This window comes from Engystomops pustulosus, chromosome 6 (assembly GCF_040894005.1).
Source record: "Engystomops pustulosus chromosome 6, aEngPut4.maternal, whole genome shotgun sequence".
Lineage (NCBI taxonomy): Eukaryota > Metazoa > Chordata > Amphibia > Anura > Leptodactylidae > Engystomops > Engystomops pustulosus.
Window position 1 is genome coordinate 159,302,179 of NC_092416.1, and position 20,003 is coordinate 159,322,181.

Consider the following 20,003-nt stretch of genomic DNA (forward strand, 5'->3'; position numbering starts at 1 on the left):
ACACTGCTTTAAACCACTTCTCCTTCTGTATTTCTCCTACCTGTAGAAAGGGGGCGATGGCAAGGGGAGGGAATTTTGCATTTCCCTCGGTAAATAAACAAGATAAAGGGAACAAAAGACCCAGGGGCGTAACTTGAGGGGGTGCAGAGGTTGCGGTCGCATCTGGGCCCAAGAGGTTTAGGGGGCCCTTATGGTGTCACTTTCCCATATGAGAAGACTAGTACTATAAACCATACATTATAGTCAGGGGCCCGGCAAACACTTTGCATTGGGGCCCATCAGCTTCTAGTTACGCCACTGACCAGGCCGACCAATTCATCCAAGAGATAAAAGATGTTTAAATGCAACCATCAAGCACAGAAAAAATACTGTATCCGGCCAAAGCTTAGAATTATTATCACTTTTATTAATCAGTTACAGTTGGTAAATCAGCATCAAACCAGTTAATGGGTCAATCTGTAAATCCATTTGCTGTGTTTTAGAGTTCAGAAGTGTTTCCGAACCTTTTCTTTCTTATTAACAAATTTGAATGTTTTCCTGTGGAAGAAAAAACCTGTGTTATGGTCGACTTTTACTAATAATAACAACAATAATAATCCTAGTTCTGCTTATCATGATTTCATGCTGGTTATGCCTTTAGCACAAAGCTCATACATGTTTCTTAATTACAAATATTATCGTACACACATACATACACTGGAGATTAGAGAACAACACACAATTTCCCAAAGGTCAATGTTTTTGCATTGTCCTATGTCAGTGGTGGCGAACCTATGGCATGGGTGCCAGAGGTGGCACTCAGAGCCCTCTCTATGGGCACCCTTGCCATCACCCAAGGGCAGTGTTGGTCACACAGGACTTAATGCCTCTTGCAGCCCAGGACCCTAGAAGGAAGCTACAATGATAATCCAAACTTCTTCTCCTTTCTACTGTATTGGTGTCCTCAGGTGCCTATACAATTCAAACCTGTGACACAGCAGGGAGTAATAAGTTACTGCTTAAATTGTCGCATTGGCACTTTGGGTTTTGGGTTTTGGTTGTAGTTTGGGCACTCGGTGTCTAAAAGCTTTGCCATCACTGTCCTATGTGAATATATCCTAACATGAGTAAAATAGCAATATTTTAGGCTTACTTTATAAATAAATTTCTTCCAAAGCACCGAATAAAAAAGACAATTGAGACAATTGTAACATATCATTGATCAAAATTATAGAACACTGCAAGTCATTGGTATTAACCTGGCACCTAGGGCTGAAAGGGGTGACCCTATCAGCCATAGCAAAAGAAGTTGGTTGTTCTAGAATATTCCGTCTTCACAACATTACAAACTCATTCAAGTCCCCCAAGAAGGCTGGTAACCCTTGAATGGCAAATGCAAGCGAGGACACAAAAAAACTGAAAATCTGGAGAAGCTGCTCCAACACTGCAGGAGGAACATGTTGTGTGGCTATAGAAGTGGTCCATACATCATTTTATTGATGAAAGCAAGTTTAATTTGTTTGGAAAAGATTATATTCATTGATAAACTGGGGAAAGACTGAAACCAAAGTGTGTAAAAAAGTCAGTGAAAAGGAGTGGAGGAAGTGTCATGGTTTGGGGAATGTTTTCTGCAGCAGAAATTGGACCTCTCATATAGCTACATGGCAGAGTGAATGCAAGTGTGTCAAAAACTTTTTAAACAACACATTGGGGCAGATTTACTTACCCGGTCCGTTCGCGATCCAGCGGCGCGTTCTCTGCAGTGGATTCGGGTCCGACCGGGATTCACTAAGGTAGTTCCTCCGGGTGGTACTGCTGCGCTGAAAAGCATCTTTCCGCACTGGAATTCACTGGGCCGGACCAAGTGAAGGTAAGCGCGTCCCAAGCGACACTTTTTTTGTTTTAAATGCGGCGTTTTTTCTGAATCCGTCGGGTTTTCGCTCGGCCACGCCCCCCAATTTCTGTTGCGTGCATGCCAGCGCCGATGCGCCAAAATCCGATCGCGTGCGCCAAAATCCCAGGGGCAATACAGGGAAAGTCGGCGCAAATCGGAAATATTCGGGTAACACGTCGGGAAAACGCGAATCGGACCCTTTGTAAATGACCCCCATTTTGTATACTTCTGCATGTAACTGTACCCCTGCCTTAATCCAGAACACTAGTTAATGTCTCTCTACTGTCTCTAACATCATGTCCTCTCTCTTCTTGAAACCTAATCTCTCTAAGACTGAACTATCTTTCCGCCATCTACTAACCAAACCACCCCTGACCTCTCCATCTCGGTCTGTGGGATCACTATGGTACCGAGGCAGTAGGCCGCTGTCTTGGGGTTGCAACATATATTCAATCTCTTGCTCAGTGTTGCCACTTTCATCTCTGAAACATCTCCAGAATCCGAACATTTCTAAAAATGAAACCTCTAAAATGCTTATTACTACTCTGATTTACTCTCTTCTAGACCACTGTAACTCACCACTAATTGGTCTTCTACTCACTAAACTCTCTCCTCTACAATCTATTCTTAATGCAGCAGCCAGGCTCGTCTTCCAGACCAAATTCTACATGGATGCACTGCACTGCACTGCTCGTCTCCTTTTTAAATTCAGTTTTTAATAATAACCCTCATTAATTACCCATTTGGCTCTTTAATCTGCCAGTGATATTAGATTAATTGCTACATTAATTTGAACCTCACCCGAGCTGCACCAATTCTCTGGAATGACCTTCCCAGGAAGTTTCAACTGTGCTCCTAAATCACATCTTTTTAGGCAGCCTATCACACTCGCTAACTGCATGAAATGTCAACTCTCTCTTTACTAATCCATCCTATGTCCTATCTCCTGTCAAATATCTGGCACGAGATACGTACCAAGTTCCAGGTTTTTTGCTTGGGGTATAGAAAGTGGCAAGAAAGGACAGGGAGAAAGCGCTAATAGTGTGACATCTTAGGGGGTAACAAATGGACATAAAGCTGTAGATTGTGCTCACCGTTTTAGGTTGTGCTGCAGATAGGCTATTGAAGGCTTTGTGGTGATAATTTTTGTCTGGTGCTGCCTCTAGAGCATAATCTCCTAAATGGAGTTGCCAAACTCTATAGGATGTGGTGAAAGTGGTCTATTGTTGGGGTCCAAAAGGATGGCGCACACAGAGGTGAGTATACTAAAATTTTTTATTCAAGGTCTTTAAAACACAACGCGTTTCGGGGCGTTCTACCCCTTTCTCAAGTGAACAAAAGACTGAGTACAGTGACAGAAGATAAAGAGGAGTTTTAACTTGAGAAAGGAGTAGAACGCCCCGAAACGCGTTGTGTTTTAATAAAAATTTTTAGTATACTCCCCTCTGTGTGCGCATCATTTTGGACCCCAACAATAGACCAGGTATTTTGCTGTCACTTTCACTTTGGAAACGTACTGTAAATAAGATGGCGGCTGATGACTCGTTTAAGCAGCAGAATTTGTATTCATTAAATTATTTTATGCTGGACTATTATACAAGCTACAATACCTCTTGTGTCACCCACTTCATCCTTATAGACTGTAAGCTCTTGTGTCACCCACTTCATCCTTATAGACTGTAAGCTCTTGTGTCACTCCCTCATCCTCATAGACTTTAAGATCTTGTGTCACCCTTCATCCTCATAGACTGTAAGCTCTTGTGTCACCCCCTCAACCTCATAGACTGTAAGCTCTTGTGTCACCCCCTCATCCTCATAGACTGTAAGCTCTTGTGTCACCCCCTCATCCTCATAGACTGTAAGCTCTTTTGTCACCCCTCATCCTCATAGACTGTAAGCTCTTGTGTCACCCCCGCATCCTCATAGACTGTAAGCTCTTGTGTCACCCCTCATCCTCATAGACTGTAAGCTCTTGTGTCACCCCCTCATCCTCATAGACTGTAAGCTCTTGTGTCACCCCCTCATCCTCATAGACTGTAAGCTCTTGTGTCACTCCTCATCCTCATGGACTGTAAGCTCTTGTGTCACCCCATCATCCTCATAGACTGTAAGCTCTTGTGTTACCCCCTGGGTGACACAAGCTCTTGTGTTACCCCCTCATCCTCATAGACTGTAAGCTCTTGTGTCCCTCCTCATCCTCATAGACTGTAAGCTCTTGTGTCACCCCCTCATCTTCATAGACTGTAAGCTCTTGTGTCACCCCCTCATCCTCATAGACTGTAAGCTCTTGTGTTACCAACTCATCCTCATAGACTGTAAGCTCTTGTGTCACCCCCTCATCCTCATAGACTGTAAGCTCTTGTGTCACCCCCTCATCCTCATAGACTGTAAGCTCTTGTGTCACCCCCTCATCCTCATAGACTGTAATCTCTTGTGTCATCCCCTCATCCTCATAGACTGTAAGTTCTTGTGTCTCCCCCTCATCCTCATAGACTGTAAGCTCTTGTGTCACCCCCTCATCCTCATAGACTGTAAGCTCTTGTGTCACCCCCTCATCCTCATAGACTGTAAGCTCTTGTGCCACTCCTCATCCTCATAGACTGTAAGCTCTTGTGTCACCCCCTCATCCTCATAGACTGTAAGCTCTTGTGTCACTCCTCATCCTCATAGACTGTAAGCTCTTGTGTCACCCCCTCATCCTCATAGACTGTAAGCTCTTGTGTCCCTCCTCATCCTCATAGACTGTAAGCTCTTGTGTCACCCCCTCATCTTCATAGACTGTAAGCTCTTGTGTCAACCCCTCATCCTCATAGACTGTAAGCTCTTGTGTCTCCCCCTCATCCTCATAGACTGTAAGCTCTTGTGTTACCACCTCATCCTCATAGACTGTAAGCTCTTGTGTCACCCCCTCATCCTCATAGACTGTAAGCTCTTGTGTAACCCCCTCATCCTCATAGACTGTAATCTCTTGTGTCATCCCCTCATCCTCATAGACTGTAAGCTCTTGTGTCACCCCCTCATCCTCATAGACTGTAAGCTCTTGTGTCACCCCTCATCCTCATAGACTGTAATCTCTTGTGTCACCACCTCATCCTCAGACTGTAAGCTCTTGTGTCACCCCCTCAGCCTAATAGACTGTAAGCTCTTGTGTCACTCCTCATCCTCATAGACTGTAAGCTCTTGTGTCACCCCTCATCCTCATAGACTGTAAGCTCTTGTGTCACCCGCTCATCCTCATAGACTGTAATCTCTTGTGTCATCCCCTCATCCTCATAGACTGTAAGCTCTTGTGTCACCCCCTCTTCCTCATAGACTGTAAGCTCTTGTGTCAACCCTCATCCTCATAGACTGTAATCTCTTGTGTCACCACCTCATCCTCAGACTGTAAGCTCTTGTGTCACCCCCTCAGCCTCATAGACTGTAAGCTCTTGTGTCACTCCTCATCCTCATAGACTGTAAGCTCTTGTGTCACCCCTCATCCTCATAGACTGTAAGCTCTTATGTCACTCCTCATCCTCATAGACTGTAAGCTCTTGTGTCACCCCTCATCCTCATAGACTGTAAGCTCTTGTGTCACCCCCTCATCCTCATAGACTGTAAGCTCTTGTGTCACCCCCTCATCCTCATAGACTGTAAGCTCTTGTGTCACCCCCTCATCCTCATAGACTGTAAGCTCTTGTGTCACCCCCTCATCCTCATAGACTGTAAGCTCTTGTGTCACCCCTCATCCTCATAGACTGTAAGCTCTTGTGTCACCCCCTCATCCTCATAGACTGTAAGCTCTTGTGTCACTCCTCATCCTCATAGACTGTAAGCTCTTGTGTCACCCCCTCATCCTCATAGACTGTAAGCTCTTGTGTCACGCCTCATCCTCATAGACTGTAAGCTCTTGTGTCACCCCCTCATCCTCAGACTGTAAGCTCTTGTGTCACCCCCTCAGCCTCATAGACTGTAAGCTCTTGTGTCACTCCTCATCCTCATAGACTGTAAGCTCTTGTGTCACGCCTCATCCTCATAGACTGTAAGCTCTTGTGTCACCACCTCATCCTCAGACTGTAAGCTCTTGTGTCACCCCCTCAGCCTCATAGACTGTAAGCTCTTGTGTCACTCCTCATCCTCATAGACTGTAAGCTCTTGTGTCACGCCTCATCCTCATAGACTGTAAGCTCTTGTGTCACCCCCTCATCCTCATAGACTGTAAGCTCTTGTGTCCCTCCTCATCCTCATAGACTGTAAGCTCTTGTGTCACCCCCTCATCTTCATAGACTGTAAGCTCTTGTGTCACCCCCTCATCCTCATAGACTGTAAGCTCTTGTGTCACGCCTCATCCTCATAGACTGTAAGCTCTTGTGTCACCCCCTCATCCTCATAGACTGTAAGCTCTTGTGTCACCCCCTCATCCTCATAGACTGTAAGCTCTTTTGTCACCCCTCATCCTCATAGACTGTAAGCTCTTGTGTCACCCCCGCATCCTCATAGACTGTAAGCTCTTGTGTCACCCCTCATCCTCATAGACTGTAAGCTCTTGTGTCACCCCCTCATCCTCATAGACTGTAAGCTCTTGTGTCACCCCCTCATCCTCATAGACTGTAAGCTCTTGTGTCACTCCTCATCCTCATGGACTGTAAGCTCTTGTGTCACCCCATCATCCTCATAGACTGTAAGCTCTTGTGTTACCCCCTGGGTGACACAAGCTCTTGTGTTACCCCCTCATCCTCATAGACTGTAAGCTCTTGTGTCCCTCCTCATCCTCATAGACTGTAAGCTCTTGTGTCACCCCCTCATCTTCATAGACTGTAAGCTCTTGTGTCACCCCCTCATCCTCATAGACTGTAAGCTCTTGTGTTACCAACTCATCCTCATAGACTGTAAGCTCTTGTGTCACCCCCTCATCCTCATAGACTGTAAGCTCTTGTGTCACCCCCTCATCCTCATAGACTGTAAGCTCTTGTGTCACCCCCTCATCCTCATAGACTGTAATCTCTTGTGTCATCCCCTCATCCTCATAGACTGTAAGTTCTTGTGTCTCCCCCTCATCCTCATAGACTGTAAGCTCTTGTGTCACCCCCTCATCCTCATAGACTGTAAGCTCTTGTGTCACCCCCTCATCCTCATAGACTGTAAGCTCTTGTGCCACTCCTCATCCTCATAGACTGTAAGCTCTTGTGTCACCCCCTCATCCTCATAGACTGTAAGCTCTTGTGTCACTCCTCATCCTCATAGACTGTAAGCTCTTGTGTCACCCCCTCATCCTCATAGACTGTAAGCTCTTGTGTCCCTCCTCATCCTCATAGACTGTAAGCTCTTGTGTCACCCCCTCATCTTCATAGACTGTAAGCTCTTGTGTCAACCCCTCATCCTCATAGACTGTAAGCTCTTGTGTCTCCCCCTCATCCTCATAGACTGTAAGCTCTTGTGTTACCACCTCATCCTCATAGACTGTAAGCTCTTGTGTCACCCCCTCATCCTCATAGACTGTAAGCTCTTGTGTAACCCCCTCATCCTCATAGACTGTAATCTCTTGTGTCATCCCCTCATCCTCATAGACTGTAAGCTCTTGTGTCACCCCCTCATCCTCATAGACTGTAAGCTCTTGTGTCACCCCTCATCCTCATAGACTGTAATCTCTTGTGTCACCACCTCATCCTCAGACTGTAAGCTCTTGTGTCACCCCCTCAGCCTAATAGACTGTAAGCTCTTGTGTCACTCCTCATCCTCATAGACTGTAAGCTCTTGTGTCACCCCTCATCCTCATAGACTGTAAGCTCTTGTGTCACCCGCTCATCCTCATAGACTGTAATCTCTTGTGTCATCCCCTCATCCTCATAGACTGTAAGCTCTTGTGTCACCCCCTCTTCCTCATAGACTGTAAGCTCTTGTGTCAACCCTCATCCTCATAGACTGTAATCTCTTGTGTCACCACCTCATCCTCAGACTGTAAGCTCTTGTGTCACCCCCTCAGCCTCATAGACTGTAAGCTCTTGTGTCACTCCTCATCCTCATAGACTGTAAGCTCTTGTGTCACCCCTCATCCTCATAGACTGTAAGCTCTTATGTCACTCCTCATCCTCATAGACTGTAAGCTCTTGTGTCACCCCTCATCCTCATAGACTGTAAGCTCTTGTGTCACCCCCTCATCCTCATAGACTGTAAGCTCTTGTGTCACCCCCTCATCCTCATAGACTGTAAGCTCTTGTGTCACCCCCTCATCCTCATAGACTGTAAGCTCTTGTGTCACCCCCTCATCCTCATAGACTGTAAGCTCTTGTGTCACCCCTCATCCTCATAGACTGTAAGCTCTTGTGTCACCCCCTCATCCTCATAGACTGTAAGCTCTTGTGTCACTCCTCATCCTCATAGACTGTAAGCTCTTGTGTCACCCCCTCATCCTCATAGACTGTAAGCTCTTGTGTCACGCCTCATCCTCATAGACTGTAAGCTCTTGTGTCACCCCCTCATCCTCAGACTGTAAGCTCTTGTGTCACCCCCTCAGCCTCATAGACTGTAAGCTCTTGTGTCACTCCTCATCCTCATAGACTGTAAGCTCTTGTGTCACGCCTCATCCTCATAGACTGTAAGCTCTTGTGTCACCACCTCATCCTCAGACTGTAAGCTCTTGTGTCACCCCCTCAGCCTCATAGACTGTAAGCTCTTGTGTCACTCCTCATCCTCATAGACTGTAAGCTCTTGTGTCACGCCTCATCCTCATAGACTGTAAGCTCTTGTGTCACCCCCTCATCCTCATAGACTGTAAGCTCTTGTGTCCCTCCTCATCCTCATAGACTGTAAGCTCTTGTGTCACCCCCTCATCTTCATAGACTGTAAGCTCTTGTGTCACCCCCTCATCCTCATAGACTGTAAGCTCTTGTGTCACGCCTCATCCTCATAGACTGTAAGCTCTTGTGTTACCACCTCATCCTCATAGACTGTAAGCTCTTGTGTCACTACTCATCCTCATAGACTGTAAGCTCTTGTGTCACCCCTCATCCTCATAGACTGTAAGCTCTTGTGTCACCCCCTCATCCTCATAGACTGTAAGCTCTTGTGTCACCCCCTCATCCTCATAGACTGTAAGCTCTTGTGTCACCCCCTCATCCTCATAGACTGTAAGCTCTTGTGTCACCCCCTCATCCTCATAGACTGTAAGCTCATGTGTCACCCCTCATCCTCATAGACTGTAAGCTCTTGTGTCACCCCCTCATCCTCATAGACTGTAAGCTCTTGTGTCACTCCTCATCCTCATAGACTGTAAGCTCTTGTGTCACCCCCTCATCCTCATAGACTGTAAGCTCTTGTGTCACGCCTCATCCTCATAGACTGTAAGCTCTTGTGTCACCCCCTCATCCTCATAGACTGTAAGCTCTTGTGTCCCTCCTCATCCTCATAGACTGTAAGCTCTTGTGTCACCCCCTCATCTTCATAGACTGTAAGCTCTTGTGTCACCCCCTCATCCTCATAGACTGTAAGCTCTTGTGTTACCACCTCATCCTCATAGACTGTAAGCTCTTGTGTCACCCCCTCATCCTCATAGACTGTAATCTCTTGTGTCAACCCTCATCCTCATAGACTGTAAGCTCTTGTGTCACCCCCTCATCATCATAGACTGTAAGCTCTTGTGTCACCCCCTCATCCTCATAGACTGTAATCTCTTGTGTCATCCCCTCATCCTCATAGACTGTAAGCTCTTGTGTCACCCCCTCATCCTCATAGACTGTAAGCTCTTGTGTCACCCCTCATCCTCATAGACTGTAAGCTCTTGTGTCACCCCCTCATCCTCATAGACTGTAAGCTCTTGTGTCCCTCCTCATCCTCATAGACTGTAAGCTCTTGTGTCACCCCCTCATCCTCATAGACTGTAAGCTCTTGTGTCACTCCTCATCCTCATAGACTGTAAGCTCTTGTGTCACCCCCTCATCCTCATAGACTGTAAGCTCTTGTGTCCCTCCTCATCCTCATAGACTGTAAGCTCTTGTGTCACCCCCTCATCTTCATAGACTGTAAGCTCTTGTGTCACCCCCTCATCCTCATAGACTGTAAGCTCTTGTGTCACCCCCTCATCCTCATAGACTGTAAGCTCTTGTGTCACCCCCTCATCCTCATAGACTGTAATCTCTTGTGTCATCCCCTCATCCTCATAGACTGCAAGCTCTTGTGTCACCCCCTCATCCTCATAGACTGTAAGCTCTTGTGTCACCCCTCATCCTCATAGACTGTAATCTCTTGTGTCACCACCTCATCCTCAGACTGTAAGCTTTTGTGTCACCCCCTCAGCCTCATAGACTGTAAGCTCTTGTGTCAATCCTCATCCTCATAGACTGTAAGCTCTTGTGTCACCCCTCATCCTCATAGACTGTAAGCTCTTGTGTCAACCCCTCATCCTCATGGACTGTAATCTCTTGTGTCATCCCCTCATCCTCATAGACTGTAAGCTGTTGTGTCACCCCCTCATCCTCATAGACTGTAAGCTCTTGTGTCACCACCTTATCCTCAGACTGTAAGCTCTTGTGTCACCCCCTCAGCCTCATAGACTGTAAGCTCTTGTGTCACTCCTCATCCTCATAGTTTGTAAGCTCTTGTGTCACTCCTCATCCTCATAGACTGTAAGCTCTTGTGTCACCCCCTCATCCTCATAGACTGTAAGCTCTTGTGTCACCCCCTCATCCTCATAGACTGTAAGCTCTTGTGTCACCCCCTCACCCTCATAGACTGTAAGCTCTTGTGTCTCTCCTCATCCTCATAGACTGTAAGCTCTTGTGTCACCCCTCATCTTCATAGACTGTAAGCTCTTGTGTCAACCCCTCATCCTCATAGACTGTAAGCTCTTGTGTCTCCCCCTCATCCTCATAGACTGTAAGCTCTTGTGTTACCACCTCATCCTCATAGACTGTAAGCTCTTGTGTCACCCCCTCATCCTCATAGACTGTAATCTCTTGTGTCATCCCCTCATCCTCATAGACTGTAAGCCCTTGTGTCACCCCGTCATCCTCATAGACTGTAAGCTCTTGTGTCACCCCTCATCCTCATAGACTGTAATCTCTTGTGTCACCACCTCATCCTCAGACTGTAAGCTCTTGTGTCACCCCCTCAGCCTAATAGACTGTAAGCTCTGGTGTCACCCCTCATCCTCATAGACTGTAATCTCTTGTGTCACCACCTCATCCTCAGACTGTAAGCTCTTGTGTCACCCCCTCAGCCTCATAGACTGTAAGCTCTTGTGTCACTCCTCATCCTCATAGACTGTAAGCTCTTGTGTCACCCCTCATCCTCATAGACTGTAAGCTCTTGTGTCACTCCTCATCCTCATAGACTGTAAGCTCTTGTGTCTCCCCCTCATCCTCATAGACTGTAAGCTCTTGTGTTACCACCTCATCCTCATAGACTGTAAGCTCTTGTGTCACCCCCTCATCCTCATAGACTGTAATCTCTTGTGTCATCCCCTCATCCTCATAGACTGTAAGCTCTTGTGTCACCCCCTCATCCTCATAGACTGTAAGCTCTTGTGTCACCCCTCATCCTCATAGACTGTAATCTCTTGTGTCACCACCTCATCCTCAGACTGTAAGCTCTTGTGTCACCCCCTCAGCCTAATAGACTGTAAGCTCTTGTGTCACTCCTCATCCTCATAGACTGTAAGCTCTTTTGTCACCCCTCATCCTCATAGACTGTAAGCTCTTGTGTCACCCGCTCATCCTCATAGACTGTAATCTCTTGTGTCATCCCCTCATCCTCATAGACTGTAAGCTCTTGTGTCACCCCCTCATCCTCATAGACTGTAAGCTCTTGTGTCACCCCTCATCCTCATAGACTGTAATCTCTTGTGTCACCACCTCATTCTCAGACTGTAAGCTCTTGTGTCACCCCCTCAGCCTCATAGACTGTAAGCTCTTGTGTCACTCCTCATCCTCAAAGACTGTAAGCTCTTGTGTCACCCCTCATCCTCATAGACTGTAAGCTCTTGTGTCACTCCTCATCCTCATAGACTGTAAACTCTTGTGTCACCCCTCATCCTCATAGACTGTAAGCTCTTGTGTCACCCCCTCATCCTCATAGACTGTAAGCTCTTGTGTCACCCCCTCATCCTCATAGACTGTAAGCTCTTGTGTCACCCCCTCATCCTCATAGACTGTAAGCTCTTGTGTCACCCCCTCATCCTCATAGACTGTAAGCTCTTGTGTCACGCCTCATCCTCATAGACTGTAAGCTCTTGTGTCACCCCCTCATCCTCATAGACTGTAAGCTCTTGTGTCCCTCCTCATCCTCATAGACTGTAAGCTCTTGTGTCACCCCCTCATCTTCATAGACTGTAAGCTCTTGTGTCACCCCCTCATCCTCATAGACTGTAAGCTCTTGTGTTACCACCTCATCCTCATAGACTGTAAGCTCTTGTGTCACTCCTCATCCTCATAGACTGTAAGCTCTTGTGTCACCCCCTCATCCTCATAGACTGTAAGCTCTTGTGTCACCCCCTCATCCTCATAGACTGTAAGCTCTTGTGTCACCCCCTCATCCTCATAGACTGTAAGCTCTTGTGTCACCCCCTCATCCTCATAGACTGTAAGCTCTTGTGTCACCCCTCATCCTCATAGACTGTAAGCTCTTGTGTCACCCCCTCATCCTCATAGACTGTAAGCTCTTGTGTCACTCCTCATCCTCATAGACTGTAAGCTCTTGTGTCACCCCCTCATCCTCATAGACTGTAAGCTCTTGTGTCACGCCTCATCCTCATAGACTGTAAGCTCTTGTGTCACCCCCTCATCCTCATAGACTGTAAGCTCTTGTGTCCCTCCTCATCCTCATAGACTGTAAGCTCTTGTGTCACCCCCTCATCTTCATAGACTGTAAGCTCTTGTGTCACCCCCTCATCCTCATAGACTGTAAGCTCTTGTGTTACCACCTCATCCTCATAGACTGTAAGCTCTTGTGTCACCCCCTCATCCTCATAGACTGTAATCTCTTGTGTCAACCCTCATCCTCATAGACTGTAAGCTCTTGTGTCACCCCCTCATCATCATAGACTGTAAGCTCTTGTGTCACCCCCTCATCCTCATAGACTGTAATCTCTTGTGTCATCCCCTCATCCTCATAGACTGTAAGCTCTTGTGTCACCCCCTCATCCTCATAGACTGTAAGCTCTTGTGTCACCCCTCATCCTCATAGACTGTAAGCTCTTGTGTCACCCCCTCATCCTCATAGACTGTAAGCTCTTGTGTCCCTCCTCATCCTCATAGACTGTAAGCTCTTGTGTCACCCCCTCATCCTCATAGACTGTAAGCTCTTGTGTCACTCCTCATCCTCATAGACTGTAAGCTCTTGTGTCACCCCCTCATCCTCATAGACTGTAAGCTCTTGTGTCCCTCCTCATCCTCATAGACTGTAAGCTCTTGTGTCACCCCCTCATCTTCATAGACTGTAAGCTCTTGTGTCACCCCCTCATCCTCATAGACTGTAAGCTCTTGTGTCACCCCCTCATCCTCATAGACTGTAAGCTCTTGTGTCACCCCCTCATCCTCATAGACTGTAATCTCTTGTGTCATCCCCTCATCCTCATAGACTGCAAGCTCTTGTGTCACCCCCTCATCCTCATAGACTGTAAGCTCTTGTGTCACCCCTCATCCTCATAGACTGTAATCTCTTGTGTCACCACCTCATCCTCAGACTGTAAGCTTTTGTGTCACCCCCTCAGCCTCATAGACTGTAAGCTCTTGTGTCAATCCTCATCCTCATAGACTGTAAGCTCTTGTGTCACCCCTCATCCTCATAGACTGTAAGCTCTTGTGTCAACCCCTCATCCTCATGGACTGTAATCTCTTGTGTCATCCCCTCATCCTCATAGACTGTAAGCTGTTGTGTCACCCCCTCATCCTCATAGACTGTAAGCTCTTGTGTCACCACCTTATCCTCAGACTGTAAGCTCTTGTGTCACCCCCTCAGCCTCATAGACTGTAAGCTCTTGTGTCACTCCTCATCCTCATAGTTTGTAAGCTCTTGTGTCACTCCTCATCCTCATAGACTGTAAGCTCTTGTGTCACCCCCTCATCCTCATAGACTGTAAGCTCTTGTGTCACCCCCTCATCCTCATAGACTGTAAGCTCTTGTGTCACCCCCTCACCCTCATAGACTGTAAGCTCTTGTGTCTCTCCTCATCCTCATAGACTGTAAGCTCTTGTGTCACCCCTCATCTTCATAGACTGTAAGCTCTTGTGTCAACCCCTCATCCTCATAGACTGTAAGCTCTTGTGTCTCCCCCTCATCCTCATAGACTGTAAGCTCTTGTGTTACCACCTCATCCTCATAGACTGTAAGCTCTTGTGTCACCCCCTCATCCTCATAGACTGTAATCTCTTGTGTCATCCCCTCATCCTCATAGACTGTAAGCCCTTGTGTCACCCCGTCATCCTCATAGACTGTAAGCTCTTGTGTCACCCCTCATCCTCATAGACTGTAATCTCTTGTGTCACCACCTCATCCTCAGACTGTAAGCTCTTGTGTCACCCCCTCAGCCTAATAGACTGTAAGCTCTGGTGTCACCCCTCATCCTCATAGACTGTAATCTCTTGTGTCACCACCTCATCCTCAGACTGTAAGCTCTTGTGTCACCCCCTCAGCCTCATAGACTGTAAGCTCTTGTGTCACTCCTCATCCTCATAGACTGTAAGCTCTTGTGTCACCCCTCATCCTCATAGACTGTAAGCTCTTGTGTCACTCCTCATCCTCATAGACTGTAAGCTCTTGTGTCTCCCCCTCATCCTCATAGACTGTAAGCTCTTGTGTTACCACCTCATCCTCATAGACTGTAAGCTCTTGTGTCACCCCCTCATCCTCATAGACTGTAATCTCTTGTGTCATCCCCTCATCCTCATAGACTGTAAGCTCTTGTGTCACCCCCTCATCCTCATAGACTGTAAGCTCTTGTGTCACCCCTCATCCTCATAGACTGTAATCTCTTGTGTCACCACCTCATCCTCAGACTGTAAGCTCTTGTGTCACCCCCTCAGCCTAATAGACTGTAAGCTCTTGTGTCACTCCTCATCCTCATAGACTGTAAGCTCTTTTGTCACCCCTCATCCTCATAGACTGTAAGCTCTTGTGTCACCCGCTCATCCTCATAGACTGTAATCTCTTGTGTCATCCCCTCATCCTCATAGACTGTAAGCTCTTGTGTCACCCCCTCATCCTCATAGACTGTAAGCTCTTGTGTCACCCCTCATCCTCATAGACTGTAATCTCTTGTGTCACCACCTCATCCTCAGACTGTAAGCTCTTGTGTCACCCCCTCAGCCTCATAGACTGTAAGCTCTTGTGTCACTCCTCATCCTCATAGACTGTAAGCTCTTGTGTCACCCCTCATCCTCATAGACTGTAAGCTCTTGTGTCACTCCTCATCCTCATAGACTGTAAACTCTTGTGTCACCCCTCATCCTCATAGACTGTAAGCTCTTGTGTCACCCCCTCATCCTCATAGACTGTAAGCTCTTGTGTCACCCCCTCATCCTCATAGACTGTAAGCTCTTGTGTCACCCCCTCATCCTCATAGACTGTAAGCTCTTGTGTCACCCCCTCATCCTCATAGACTGTAAGCTCTTGTGTCACGCCTCATCCTCATAGACTGTAAGCTCTTGTGTCACCCCCTCATCCTCATAGACTGTAAGCTCTTGTGTCCCTCCTCATCCTCATAGACTGTAAGCTCTTGTGTCACCCCCTCATCTTCATAGACTGTAAGCTCTTGTGTCACCCCCTCATCCTCATAGACTGTAAGCTCTTGTGTTACCACCTCATCCTCATAGACTGTAAGCTCTTGTGTCACTCCTCATCCTCATAGACTGTAAGCTCTTGTGTCACCCCCTCATCCTCATAGACTGTAAGCTCTTGTGTCACCCCCTCATCCTCATAGACTGTAAGCTCTTGTGTCACCCCCTCATCCTCATAGACTGTAAGCTCTTGTGTCACCCCCTCATCCTCATAGACTGTAAGCTCTTGTGTCACCCCTCATCCTCATAGACTGTAAGCTCTTGTGTCACCCCCTCATCCTCATAGACTGTAAGCTCTTGTGTCACTCCTCATCCTCATAGACTGTAAGCTCTTGTGTCACCCCCTCATCCTCATAGACTGTAAGCTCTTGTGTCACGCCTCATCCTCATAGACTGTAAGCTCTTGTGTCACCCCCTCATCCTCATAGACTGTAAGCTCTTGTGTCCCTCCTCATCCTCATAGACTGTAAGCTCTTGTGTCACCCCCTCATCTTCATAGACTGTAAGCTCTTGTGTCACCCCCTCATCCTCATAGACTGTAAGCTCTTGTGTTACCCCCTCATCCTCATAGACTGTAAGCTCTTGTGTCACCCCCTCATCCTCATAGACTGTAATCTCTTGTGTCAACCCTCATCCTCATAGACTGTAAGCTCTTGTGTCACCCCCTCATCATCATAGACTGTAAGCTCTTGTGTCACCCCCTCATCCTCATAGACTGTAATCTCTTGTGTCATCCCCTAATCCTCATAGACTGTAAGCTCTTGTGTCACCCCCTCATCCTCATAGACTGTAAGCTCTTGTGTCACCCCTCATCCTCATAGACTGTAAGCTCTTGTGTCACCCCCTCATCCTCATAGACTGTAAGCTCTTGTGTCCCTCCTCATCCTCATAGACTGTAAGCTCTTGTGTCACCCCCTCATCCTCATAGACTGTAAGCTCTTGTGTCACTACTCATCCTCATAGACTGTAAGCTCTTGTGTCACCCCCTCATCCTCATAGACTGTAAGCTCTTGTGTCCCTCCTCATCCTCATAGACTGTAAGCTCTTGTGTCACCCCCTCATCTTCATAGACTGTAAGCTCTTGTGTCACCCCCTCATCCTCATAGACTGTAAGCTCTTGTGTTACCCCCTCATCCTCATAGACTGTAAGCTCTTGTGTCACCCCCTCATCCTCATAGACTGTAATCTCTTGTGTCAACCCTCATCCTCATAGACTGTAAGCTCTTGTGTCACCCCCTCATCATCATAGACTGTAAGCTCTTGTGTCACCCCCTCATCCTCATAGACTGTAATCTCTTGTGTCATCCCCTAATCCTCATAGACTGTAAGCTCTTGTGTCACCCCCTCATCCTCATAGACTGTAAGCTCTTGTGTCACCCCTCATCCTCATAGACTGTAAGCTCTTGTGTCACCCCCTCATCCTCATAGACTGTAAGCTCTTGTGTCCCTCCTCATCCTCATAGACTGTAAGCTCTTGTGTCACCCCCTCATCCTCATAGACTGTAAGCTCTTGTGTCACTACTCATCCTCATAGACTGTAAGCTCTTGTGTCACCCCCTCATCCTCATAGACTGTAAGCTCTTGTGTCCCTCCTCATCCTCATAGACTGTAAGCTCTTGTGTCACCCCCTCATCTTCATAGACTGTAAGCTCTTGTGTCACCCCCTCATCCTCATAGACCAGTGATGGCAAACCTTTTAGAGACCGAGTGCCCAAACTTCAACAAAGACCCACTTATTTATAGCAAAGTGCCAACATAGAAATTTAATTTGTGATTTATACTCCCTTCTCTGTCACAGTTTTCATTGATACCAGCACCTGAAGACAACAATACAGCATAAAATAGTCCCAGGTACAGCTGTCCCTTTAATATAGCTCTGTGCACAGCAAGTCCTGGGCTGTCTGGGACTGCAGGAAGATACCTGGAGTCATCTCTGGTAATAGCCTGAGTGCCCACAGAAAGGGCTCTGAGTGCCACCTCTGGCACCAGTGCCATAGGTTAGCCATCACTGTCATAGACTGTAAGCTCTTGTGTCACCCCCTCATCCTCATAGACTGTCAGCTCTTGTGTCACCCCCTCATCCTCATAGACTGTAATCTCTTGTGTCATCCCCTCATCCTCATAGACTGTAAGCTCTTGTGTCACCCCCTCATCCTCATAGACTGTAAGCTCTTGTGTCACCCCTCATTCTCATAGACTGTAATCTCTTGTGTCACCACCTCATCCTCAGACTGTAAGCTTTTGTGTCACCCCCTCAGCCTCATAGACTGTAAGCTCTTGTGTCACTCCTCATCCTCATAGACTGTAAGCTCTTGTGTCACCCCTCATCCTCATAGACTGTAAGCTCTTGTGTCACCCCTCATCCTCATAGACTGTAAGCTCTTGTGTCACCCCCTCATCCTCATAGACTGTAAGCTCTTGTGTCCCTCCTCATCCTCATAGACTGTAAGCTCTTGTGTCACCCCCTCATCCTCATAGACTGTAAGCTCTTGTGTCACTCCTCATCCTCATAGACTGTAAGCTCTTGTGTCACCCCCTCATCCTCATAGACTGTAAGCTCTTGTGTCCCTCCTCATCCTCATAGACTGTAAGCTCTTGTGTCACCCCCTCATCTTCATAGACTGTAAGCTCTTGTGTCACCCCCTCATCCTCATAGACTGTAAGCTCTTGTGTCACCCCCTCATCCTCATAGACTGTAAGCTCTTGTGTCACCCCCTCATCCTCATAGACTGTAATCTCTTGTGTCATCCCCTCATCCTCATAGACTGTAAGCTCTTGTGTCACCCCCTCATCCTCATAGACTGTAAGCTCTTGTGTCACCCCTCATCCTCATAGACTGTAATCTCTTGTGTCACCACCTCATCCTCAGACTGTAAGCTTTTGTGTCACCCCCTCAGCCTCATAGACTGTAAGCTCTTGTGTCACTCCTCATCCTCATAGACTGTAAGCTCTTGTGTCACCCCTCATCCTCATAGACTGTAAGCTCTTGTGTCACCCCCTCATCCTCATAGACTGTAATCTCTTGTGTCACCCCTCATCCTCATAGACTGTAATCTCTTGTGTCACCACCTCATCCTCAGACTGTAAGCTCTTGTGTCACCCCCTCATCCTCATAGACTGTAATCTCTTGTGTCACCCCTCATCCTCATAGACTGTAATCTCTTGTGTCACCACCTCATCCTCAGACTGTAAGCTCTTGTGTCACCCCCTCATCCTCATAGACTGTAAGCTCTTGTGTCACCCCCTCATCCTCATAGACTGTAAGCTCTTGTGTCACCCCCTCATCCTCATAGACTGTAATCTCTTGTGTCACCACCTCATCCTCAGACTGTAAGCTTTTGTGTCACCCCCTCAGCCTCATAGACTGTAAGCTCTTGTGTCACTCCTCATCCTCATAGACTGTAAGCTCTTATGTCACCCCTCATCCTCATAGACTGTAAGCTCTTGTGTCACCCCCTCATCCTCATAGACTGTAAGCTCTTGTGTCACCCCTCATCCTCATAGACTGTAAGCTCTTGTGTCACCCCCTCATCCTCATAGACTGTAAGCTCTTGTGTCACTCCTCATCCTCATAGACTGTAAGCTCTTGTGTCCCTCCTCATCCTCATAGACTGTAAGCTCTTGTGTCACCCCCTCATCCTCATAGACTGTAAGCTCTTGTGTCACTCCTCATCCTCATAGACTGTAAGCTCTTGTGTCACCCCCTCATCCTCATAGACTGTAAGCTCTTGTGTCCCTCCTCATCCTCATAGACTGTAAGCTCTTGTGTCACCCCCTCATCTTCATAGACTGTAAGCTCTTGTGTCACCCCCTCATCCTCATAGACTGTAAGCTCTTGTGTCACCCCCTCATCCTCATAGACTGTAAGCTCTTGTGTCACCCCCTCATCCTCATAGACTGTAATCTCTTGTGTCATCCCCTCATCCTCATAGACTGTAAGCTCTTGTGTCACCCCCTCATCCTCATAGACTGTAAGCTCTTGTGTCACCCCTCATCCTCATAGACTGTAATCTCTTGTGTCACCACCTCATCCTCAGACTGTAAGCTTTTGTGTCACCCCCTCAGCCTCATAGACTGTAAGCTCTTATGTCACCCCTCATCCTCATAGACTGTAAGCTCTTGTGTCACCCCCTCATCCTCATAGACTGTAAGCTCTTGTGTCACCCCTCATCCTCATAGACTGTAAGCTCTTGTGTCACCCCCTCATCCTCATAGACTGTAAGCTCTTGTGTCACTCCTCATCCTCATAGACTGTAAGCTCTTGTGTCCCTCCTCATCCTCATAGACTGTAAGCTCTTGTGTCACCCCCTCATCCTCATAGACTGTAAGCTCTTGTGTCACTCCTCATCCTCATAGACTGTAAGCTCTTGTGTCACCCCCTC

At 47.3% G+C, this 20,003-nt stretch overlaps 1 protein-coding gene across 1 annotated transcript in view; it reads right to left on the bottom strand.

The window, feature by feature from the left end:
* Nucleotides 1–408: 408 nt before the first annotated feature.
* LOC140066149 (uncharacterized) overlaps nucleotides 409–20,003 on the bottom strand; it is a 77,538-nt gene continuing 57,943 nt past the window's right edge. The window contains exon 17 of the mRNA XM_072113689.1: nucleotides 409–537. Coding sequence (XP_071969790.1) covers nucleotides 517–537 — 21 coding nt within the window. The 3' untranslated portion in view covers nucleotides 409–516. The remainder of the gene's footprint in view (nucleotides 538–20,003) is intronic.